Consider the following 10337-nt stretch of genomic DNA (forward strand, 5'->3'; position numbering starts at 1 on the left):
ACGACACTCTATCCTGCCTGACCCTGTCCAAGCCCGGGCACCCGTGAGAAGGAAGTCCTGTCCTCGGCAGTTGCCAGAGTGTAGGTCCCCATCTGGAACCACACAGGGGGTGCACTCTTCTCCCATAATAGAGACAGGACTTGGGACCCAGCCCCCACTCTGTGGCGAACTCCCCTCCTGTCTTTCCAGGCTGTTGCAAAACCAACGTTCCATCTCCAGGACAGGGCACCGGGTGGGGTGGAATCCAACGGACTTGGGCAGGTGGGCAGGATGCCAGGGCCCATGCCCGCCATGCTGGACTTCTCTTTCCCTGGGACCCCAGACAAACCGGTGCTCCGTGTCTCCCGCTCTCCCCGGCTCACTCAGACTAACTGGTTTCCCTTCCTCCCACACAGTGAGCACCTACTGTATACACCACCCATGTCACATGGACGGAGCCACAGGGCAAAGAAAGCTGCCTGTCAGATTAGACCACAGCTGCGCTCACTGAGCACGGCCTGTGTACTGTGCTCACCCACCCTGTCTGTGTAGGCTTACTTTGCCTTTAGGTTTATATGTCCAGTTCCCCGCTGGGGGAACTTCAGGCCCTGAATGAATCCCTCTGTAGTTGAGGTTTTTCCTTGACCTCTGTTTAGTATCCTCAGATCCTCTACAAAAAACCAGTCCTGACACAGTGGTGAGACTTGGGAATCCCTCATGGGTGTTGGGAGGACTGAGAAGACGCTGGGGCTGGGGTTCAGTGGCAGTGTGCTTGTCATGGGTGCACCAAACCTTGGGCTCAAGTCTCTGCACCACATAAACCAGGTGGTGACACGCATGTCATCCCAGCACTTGGGAAGTGGAGACAGGAGGGTCTGGAGTTCAAGGTCTACTTTAGCTGCTACACAGGGAGTTAGAGGGTAGCCTGGGCTACAGGAGACTCTCTTCCAAAACTGAAGGGTTAGAGAAGGATTATGCCTGCGGACTCTGGAGACTGTTGGAATGAACACAGCGCCACCTGGTGACTACACCAAAAGAAGCCAGCGAGCAAGTGCCTCCCACTTCTTAAGGTCCTGCCTGAAGTCCACCCCTCTCTCTCTCCTCCAGGGCTGGCTTGTGAACTCCTTCCCTTCTCCCTGGATAGTTCCAGCTCGTTTCCCTGCCTCTGGGGAAAGTGAGAAGTTTCCGTACCTTTCCAGGAGCGGAGCTTCTCGTTCTTCTGGTCTCACTGCGCGCGCGCGCGCGCACACACACACACACACACACACACACACACACACACACACACACACACACACACCACACACCCGCCGCCCTGTGTCCCTACACCCAGCTCCTGGCTTTCCCACTGCCGTCCACTCTGCCTCCCCCACCAGGAAGTCCTCCTATCTCCTTTAACTAGATTACAACGTTCAGGCCGGGAGGTGGCCAGTGCCCCCCAACAACATGGAAAGAGCCGGACCCTTAAGGAAGCCTGGAGCTGGGGGAACACTTTCCCACACCCCACCAGCCCCAGTTCCTCATCCAGTTCTGGGATGTGTCCGGGTTCTGTTTGAGAAAACTGAGGCACAGAGGTGAGAAGCTCAAGGGGGAGTGAACGCAATCCCCTGTGGTTCCATTATCTGTGGTTAAGGTGTGAGCGTGGGTTCTTCTCCATCCTTTTCTTTCCTACATAGTGGATCTAGGGCCTCTGGCACTGAGGTTCTGGCCACACCCCAGGTCTATGCGGGGGTAAGACAGACAAGGAGACAGCTTTTAAATATATCTCAGTTTTTATTGAGGTCGCGTGGAATTGGAGAACAGAACGGACTCCATTCCAGCGGGTCCGTGGGTGGGTGGATGGCGGAAAAGCCTAGAAAGGACCAGTCTACTTCACTCCACGTTTTCCCCACTGGAGTCTGCTAGTGGTCGCCCCAGTTTCAGGCTGCCCGGAGCACAGAGGGGCACCTCAGGGCTCTGCGCTCCGCAGCACACTGTGAATCCAGTTCACATACATGGACACCCGGGCGAAGAAGTCGGGAAACTGGAGGGAGGCGCATTCGCGAATCACGAAGGAGTCCACTCCATGAAGAATGCCGTTGCAGATCAAGGGGCCGCCCGAGTCTCCCTGAGGTAGAAGAGGGATCGGTACCCAAGCCGACAAAAGCCAGCCAGGATGAGGGTATATGAGTCCCACGGGATGACCAGGAGGCGTTCATTAGCTTCCCGTTGGATACAATCTGAGTAGATCCAAAAGGGAGGCACACAAAGGTGCCAAGTACAAAAGAGCGCCTGTAGAGCTGCAGGGGCCCAGGACGGTCCACCGAGGCTGATCCTCCTCACAATTGGTGCTTGGAGTTGGGTAGAGACACAACCCTGCCCTCCAAGAGCCCCGCCTCCCAACTCATGAAGCCCGCACTCCAGGTCACCCACCTGGGCGCAAACCCTCCCACTAGCCCAGGCATCCCCATCTCCCCAACCCAGACATCCAGATTCCTAGGGATCCACAGTCCCCTGGGATCTGCCCCTCCGTTGTCCCCCACCTTTCCGAAGGCCCGCCTTCCCCAACAGGCCACCATCCCAACCGAAAACGCCCCACCGGAGGGCCCGCCCCTCATGGGATCCATCACAGGTCATGCCTCCTGCAAGCAAGCTGAGTACTCACGAAGCAAATGCCTGCTGCCCTCCGTGGCACCAGCGTGCACACGTTGTGTTCTCGGCACAGGAAGGTAACCACCGTGACGTTCAGTTCATGCAGCACACGGGGCGTGGGCGCTCGGGTGCCCAGGCGGCCCCAGCCCATAGCCAGGCATTGGGTGCCCTGGGAGAGAGACTGGTCCTGCTGGGGCAGAGAGGCCACCGCCACCTGCTTGCCCAGGGAGGCTGGCCGGTTTAGCTGTGGGGGAAAAAAGGATGTGAGGACGGCTCCTCCACCCGCCACCCTTTTGGCCCTTCTAGAAACCCCAGCTCCCAAGCACTTAGAGAGCAACAGCTGCATACCCTGCTCTATGCAGTTTCAAAACGTCTTTGGTGAACAGAGCTCCCTACTCTGTAGACAGCTGTTGATTTGTGCAGCATGGTGCGGAGTGAAGGTAGCAAGAGGTAACATTGAATGCTGTGCAGTGTCCAAACTCAGTTCAGTGCCTTACCTTTAATTCTGACCCAGACCCTAACTTAGGTTCAGTTTCCCCATTAACTAAAACACTGACATAACCTAAGCCTGACTGAGTTCTACCTATGGCCTAGCCATTAGCCCTAACAGTAACCAAAACTTAACCTTACTCTTTGCCCTCGGCCTAGGCCGAGTCCAAGCAGCAACCCTAAGGTTAGCATCATGTAGACCATAGGCCACACACCTATGCTACACCAGGACTTAGAGCGAATCCTAATTCTACCCTTATCCTATCCTTATCTTGTATCTGATCTTGGCTCTAGTAACCTTAGCCCCAAACCTCAAGCTAGCCGCAGGCCTAACCCCAGGCCCAGGTCTAACACGACCATTAACCAAGAAACACAGCAAGGTCAGAAGCTGAGAGACAGACCCTGGTCCCACACTATGACGGCTCCGTGGTCCTAGCATGGAGCGCCGTAGTTGCTCTCTAAGTGTCTCCTGCAGGAATGGGAACCCGACCTACCTGAAGGAGAAGCACATCATTGAGGGTCTCCTCGGGGTTGTAATTGTTCTCGAAGACCTGAGTGATAGTGAACTTCTGCTGCTCAGGCTCCGAGCTCAGCAGGTCGTGGGCACCCAGCACCACTGTCACAAGCTGCCAGGAGCTGCGGTTACAGTTGTGGGATTTTGTTTGTTGCAGGGAAAGGGATGGAACCCTGATCCTCCAACATGTTACCAAGACTCTACCCCCTGACCACGCCTCCAACTCCTTCCTGGGGGGGGGATTCTAGGCGGGGCTTCACCCCGACCACGCCCCAGCCCCTCACTGGGGGATTCTAGGCAGGGATCCACCCTGATCACACCCCCAACTCCTCCCTGGGGGGATTCTAGGCGGGGCTTCACCCCGACCACGCCCCAGCCCCTCACTCAGGGATTCTAGGCCGGGTTCCACCCTGACCACCTCCCAGTCCCTCACTAGGGGAGTCTAGGCAGGGGCTCCACCCTGACCATGTCCTCAGCCCCTCACTGGGGGAGTCTATGGGGTGTCTTTACCCCTAACCATGCCGCTAGCTCCCTCAGTGCGGGTGGGGGCACTGTGGATTCTATGTGAGAGAAAGGCTCTGTTGAGGTCATCTGGAGGAGCTGAGGCAGGTACAGAGGGAGATGTTGGAAAAGGAAGAGACTATGAGGCATCCTGCCAGGGCTGTGCTGTCACTTCAGACCTGCCATGCCCTCGCTGTCCCCTGCACTCACATGTCCTGCAGGCAGTGGGCAGCTGTCAGCACGAATCTCGGGTGAATCAGCGTGCCACCACAGAAGTGGCTCCCAGGGGACCTGCTCAGCTGCAGGGATGCCACATAAGGCCGAGAATGGGGCCGAGCCTCGTGCCCACCCACAATCTTGGAGGCCTGGACTGCACCTGGGGGAGGGAGATGTCAGGAACGCAGCCGGAAGGTTCCGGCCATGAGAGTCACGGTCTGTTCTATGGCTTTAGAGACCTGTGCTGGGCGAGGAGTTGGGGGCTGGCTTGGATCTATGCTTATTATTTTGTTTTGAGATAGTGTTTCACACTGTAGTCCAGGCTGGCCTTGAACTCAGCGATCTGCGTGCCTCTGCCTCCCAAGTGCTGGGATTAAAGATGTGCACCATTAAGCCTGTCTGGTAGTTCTTGGTTCCCTGGAATTCCTCCCTGCAGTGAGAGTCTGTGGGTGACACACATAGAGTAAAAACCCAGCAAGCGCTGGAGCTGGTGCTGCACTTCAGTGCGCAGAGCCCTGGCTTAGCAGGCACAGAGTCCTCGGTCCCGCCTCCCGTACCACAGAAACACAGCATCGTGGTAGGAGCTTGCCACTGGGGAGCTGAGGCATGGGGAGGAGTTCGAAGCTGATTGGCTATAAAGTGAGCTAAGGCCAGCCTGGGCTACATGAGTTCGTCTGAAAAAGACCCCTTAAAGAGGAAACCAGTCAATGCCAGGGTTCCCCTTCCTCACTCTTTCCCTCCCAAGCATTTAGCCAGAGGATGCCCTGACTTTCCCAGTTATTCTGGAAGGGTGCTGGTCGACAGACAGGCCCCCCACTCACCACCAAAGACCAGGGCAAGCAGCAGGAAGGGATGCATCCCTTTGGGGGATGGGCGGATTCCAGCCATGGCCACGCTCCTGACCTCCTGCTTGCTGGGCCCCTCTTATAACCCAGCTCTGTGGGGAGCCGTTGAACGGTGGCTGAAGGCTGGGCTGTGGGTCCCACTTCCTCCTTCCAGCTTGGAGGCCCAGGAATGTTTGCAGTGGGGCAGGATGTAGCGGTCTCTCTGGAGTCACAGGAAGCCCGCTGCCACCCAGCACATGCTGACGGTCTTGGGACAAGTCGCTTTAACACCCACTCTGCTATGATCCACAGTGCGCTGTGATCTCCATCGCTGACTTCCCGCCTGGGTTTTACATTGGGAGTTCATTATTTCTCCTCTAATATTGTAGTGCATGGGTGCGTGCGTGTGCGTGCGTGCGTGCAGTGCGTGTATGTGTTTGCTCATTTTTTTTTTCTTTTTGTCGGAGCTGGGGACTGAACCCAGGGCCTTGCGTTTGCTAGGCAAGCGCTCTACCACTGAGCTAAATCCCCAACCCCGTGTTTGCTCATTTTAAAAAGTGTTACGTGTATGTAGCCCTGGTTAGCCTTGAACTCACAATGTTTCCAAGGGTGACCTTGAACTCTTGTTCCTTCTGCCTCAGCCTCCTGCACGATCAGATGATAAGTATGCACTTCTATACTGGGATAGTCTCCTATTCTCTTCTCTTTACTGTTTTTTTTTTTTTTCTGTGTGTGTGTGTGTATGTGTGTATGTGTTTCTTTTTACTTTATATATTTAACATTTTTATCTTTATTTATTTGTGCATTTATTTTTGCACAGGCATAGAGAGGTCTGAGGTTGGCACAGGTGACTGTCCACCTTGTATTGAGTCAGGGGCTCTCTCTAAGGTTCCAGTCAACTAGTTTGTTGGGGGAGAGGTGTCCCTGTCTTTGCCCGGGCCTCCTTACTCAAATGCTTGGGAATACAGGCAGGCTGCCTCCGCTGGGGTGTGTACCTGGTTCTGGGGACTAGAGCTCCAGCTCTTCCTTCTGCCTCCGCACTTTACCCACTGAGCTGTCTCCCGGCCCCCTTCCTCCCCATCCACTCCCGTGTATTAAATTCCAAACTACCCCAGAACTAACCTCAATTCTCCTGCCTCCACTTCCCAAGCACTGGGATCATAGAGCGAATATATTCATTTATTATAAAAACAGTAGGGGCTGGAGAGATGGCTCAGTGGTTAAGAGCACCGACTGCTCTTCCAGAGGTCCTGAGTTCAATTCCCAGCAACCACATGGTGGCTCACAACCATCTGTAATGGGATCTGATGCCCTCTTCTGGTGTGTCCGAAGATGGCTACAGTGTACTTATATATAATAAATGAATAAATAAATCTTTAAAAACAAACAACAACAACAACAACAAAAAACAGTCTAGCACAGCAGTGGTGACGCACACATTTAATCCCAGCACTCAGGAGGCAGAGGCAGAAAGATCTTTGTGAGTTCAAGACCAACCTGGTCTCCAAAGCAAGTTCCAGGACAGCCAGGACTACACAGAGAGACCCTGTCTCAAAAGTAACTGACTAAATAAATAAATAAATAAATAAAAACCGTTTAAACCCATAGAACACTGGAATATAGCTAAGTGTTGAGTGCTTGCCTAGTATGCCTAAGGCCCTGGGTTCCATGCCATCCCAGTAGTACAGAATTAATTCATTCAATCCTATACTCACTTACGTATCTGCGTGTGCATGTGTGTCTGCATGGTGGGTCAGAGCATAACTGTCAAGAGTCAGTTGTCTCCTTCCACTATGGGAGTCTCCAGGAGTGAACGGAGACCCTCAGGTTTGGCAGCAAGCCCCTTTCTCCACTGAGCCATCTCTGTGGCTCATATGTAAAGAAGGAAATTCATTAAATTAAGTTAAAAGAATAAACCACGGGAAGAGAAAGAAACCACAGACCTGGTGGGCTGGAAAAAAAAAAAAGAGGGGGTGGGAGAAGGTTGTGTGGTTTCATTTTGAAACGAAGTCCCACTGGCAGAGGTCCACCGGGTTCCGGGACTTGCCTCTCCGTTCCCGACTTCTTACACAACGCAACGGCTGGATGACTCTGGACTCGGTGTTGGTTCAGAGCAATCACACCATCGGTGGCCTCCCTCATCTCAGGCCCTTTCCTGCTTGAGACCAGGACCCTCAGCCCCAGAACCCAGCAGAGCTCAGGGTTCCATGGGTGCTATAGTCCCCAACTTTCCCTGCTCTTAAGGAGAACGCACCGACGTCTGCATTTGCTTCCGTCTCAGGCCAGGCTCAGGAATCATGATGTGGGTTATGTCCTGGTCAGGGCTAAGTGAACCTCTGAGACCTATTTATTCTTCTGACCACTTTGAGACAAGGTCGAATGTAGCTCGGGTTGGCCTCAAACTCCCTATGGAGCTGAGGATAACCTTGAACTCTTAATTGGGGTGTTGTTTGTTGTTTTAGCTTTTTTTTTTTTTTTTTTTCCGGAGCTGGGGACCCGGACCCAGGGCCTTGCGCTTGCTAGGCAAGCGCTCCACCACTGAGCTAAATCCCCAACCCCTCGTTTTAGCTTTTTTGAGACAGGTTTCTCTGTTTAGCCCTGGCTCTCCTGGAACATAGTCTGTAGATCAGGCTGGCCTTGACCTCAGAAATCTGCCTGCCCCTGCCTCCCGAGTGCTGGGATTAGGACTTCCAATGTTGACCATTCTGTTTCAGCCTTTTGGCTTCCAGAATTACAACAAAGAGTGTCAAGAGACCGTACTCAGCCTCCTGCCCTTACTCTGAGCCTACCCATGGTTCTTCAGTGCCCTACTGATACCCAGACTCCTCAGCTAGGCCCTGCATCTGCAAGAGTCCACTTTCCCCAACTCCACATGGAGATCCTGCCCTGGAAGACCCAAAGTGCTCCACCCCCCCCCACTTGTCCCCTGCAGGCCACAGTGTCCTCCTTCTCCCCAGGACCACCAGTTAGGAGCTTTCTTTCAACACTAGAATTCCCAGGGGTTAACACAAGCTTCCCCTCTATTGACTCTATTGACAGGGGAGACTAAGGCCTGGGCCTTGCCCACGTTTCTGTGTCCCATGAAGCTGAGACAGTGTCATGGCTGAAGTGGTTCTTACCTGGGTGGGCCCTGTGACCCAGGAACTGTGGCCAAGAGCTGCTCCCCAGGGAACTGGTCCACCCCTTTCCTTGGGACTGTGTCTGCCATTTCTTCTCTGAGAGACCGTCTTCTCTGTCATTTGTTAATTTTTTGAGACAGGGAGACGGGGTCTCCTTGTGTAGCCCAGGCTGGCCTGAAACTCATGGAACTCACTTTGTAGACCAGGCTGGCCTCAAATGTACAGAAATTTACTTGCCTCTGTGTCCTGAGTGCTGGGACTAAAGGCAGTGCTACCAGCGCCTGGCATCTGTGCATGTTTTTCTGTCATCCCGACTGTCACCAGAACTCTCTACGTAGACAAAGATTACCCCGAACTTCTAATCCTCTGGCCTCTGCTTCCTGAGGGACAGGATGGCGGGTGACCTACTCTATCTGCCATTGTTGTTCTTCTGAGGCAGTGTCTTACTCTGCAGTCCAGGCTGGCTTGCAGTTCACAGCAATCCTTCTGCCTCAGCTTCCTGAGCTGGTATAACAGGTTTGTGCTACACTACCTAGTCTGAAACATTAAAAATCATTTCTTCCGGAGCTGGAGAGATGGCTCAGCAGTTAAGAGCACTGACTGCTCTTCCAGAGGTCCTGAGTTCAATTCCCAGCAACCACATGGTGGCTCACAACCATCCATAATGGGATCCGATGTCCCCTTCAAGTATGTCTGAAGACAGCAACAGTGTACTTACATACATGGAATAAATAAAATAAATCTTTAAAAAAATCATTTCTTCCTAGATTTACTAATTTTATTTCATGTGTAAGTCTTTCGCCTGCCAGTGTGTCTTGTACGTCCTGTGTGCCTGATGCACGCTGTGAACAAAAGAGGGCATCTGATACGTTACAGCCGGAGTTACAGATGGTGTAGCCAGACCCATGTGAGGGCCAGGAATTGAGCCTGAGTGCTCTGTAAGAGCAGCCATAGCTCTAACCCCACTAAGCCATCTCTCTATTCGCCTGGGACATTCTTTATTCCTTATCTATGTATTTATCTATTTTTCCAGACAGAGACTCACTGTGTAGCATTGCTGGCCTCTGGCTGTCCTATGTCCACTTTGTAGCCTAGGCTAGGCTGAAACTATGCAGCCCAGGCTAGCTTGGCACTCAGAGCAATCCTGCCTCGTCTCCTGGAATGCTGGAGTAGACAGCACAGACTTGAACTACCACGCCAAACATTTCTGTTTTTGTGGGTGCATGGGAGCCACTCACAGTGCAGCCCTCTATGCCCATTCGAATGGCACCTTGTGCCTATTTTCCCTTTCCTTGTGTTTTTATGTGTGGCCCGCATGCTCATGTATCCTTTTTCAAAAAAATTATTTGTAAGTACGCTGTCACTGTCTTCAGACACACCAGAAGAGGGCATCAGACCTCATTACAGATGGTTGTGAGCCATCATGTGGATGCTGGGATTTGAACTCAGGACCTCTGGAAGAGCAGTCAGTGCTCTAACCACTGAGCCATCTCTCCAGCCCTCATGTATCCTTTCAAATGTCCACTTGTTTTGTTTTTTTTGAAAGAGGGTCTCTCCAGCCCTCATGTATCCTTTCAAATGTCCACTTGTTTTGTTTTTTTTGAAAGAGGGTCTCACTGTGTAGGCTGACCTATCTCACAAGTGGCTGCCAGTCCTAGCTTTACCTTAAGTTTTGGGGACAGGGTCTTTCTCCGGCTTGGTGCTTGCTGCTTAGGTGAGATGGTGGCTGGAGAGTTCTCCTCCTACACCCAGGTTAGGATAGGACACTATGGCTGGCTGTTTATGTGGATGCTAAGGATTTGAATTCAGGTCCTCGTGCCTGCAGCACAAGTCCTTTACTGACTGTGCCATCTCTCTAGCCTCCCACCACCTTCCTTTTAATTATTTCAAGACAGAGTCTCACTGTGTAGGCCAGGCTGGGCTGGAACTTACAGCAATCCCCCAGACTCAGCGTCTTGAATACTGAGATGTCAGTTGTGTACCACTACACTCCGCTTCAAACAGAGAGAGTTCGAGGGTCTGTCAGCTTAAGTCCCACTTCCCAGTGGGTCACAAGTGTTGGTT

The 10337-nt window shown here is 52.9% G+C and overlaps 1 protein-coding gene across 1 annotated transcript; it reads right to left on the minus strand.

Moving 5' to 3' along the window:
* Positions 1-1732: 1732 nt before the first annotated feature.
* On the minus strand, positions 1733-5321 carry LOC116905596 (myeloblastin). Its single transcript, XM_032908599.1, has 5 exons — positions 5152-5321; positions 4325-4490; positions 3594-3735; positions 2624-2854; positions 1733-2086 (listed from the first exon to the last, which is right to left on the minus strand). Exons 1-5 carry the CDS (start codon positions 5216-5218, stop codon positions 1928-1930), a joined length of 765 nt encoding a protein of 254 aa, XP_032764490.1. The 5' UTR covers positions 5219-5321; the 3' UTR covers positions 1733-1927.
* Between the last annotated feature and the right edge of the window lie 5016 nt (positions 5322-10337).

The sequence above is a fragment of the Rattus rattus genome, chromosome 1 (assembly GCF_011064425.1).
Source record: "Rattus rattus isolate New Zealand chromosome 1, Rrattus_CSIRO_v1, whole genome shotgun sequence".
NCBI classification, from domain to species: domain Eukaryota; kingdom Metazoa; phylum Chordata; class Mammalia; order Rodentia; family Muridae; genus Rattus; species Rattus rattus.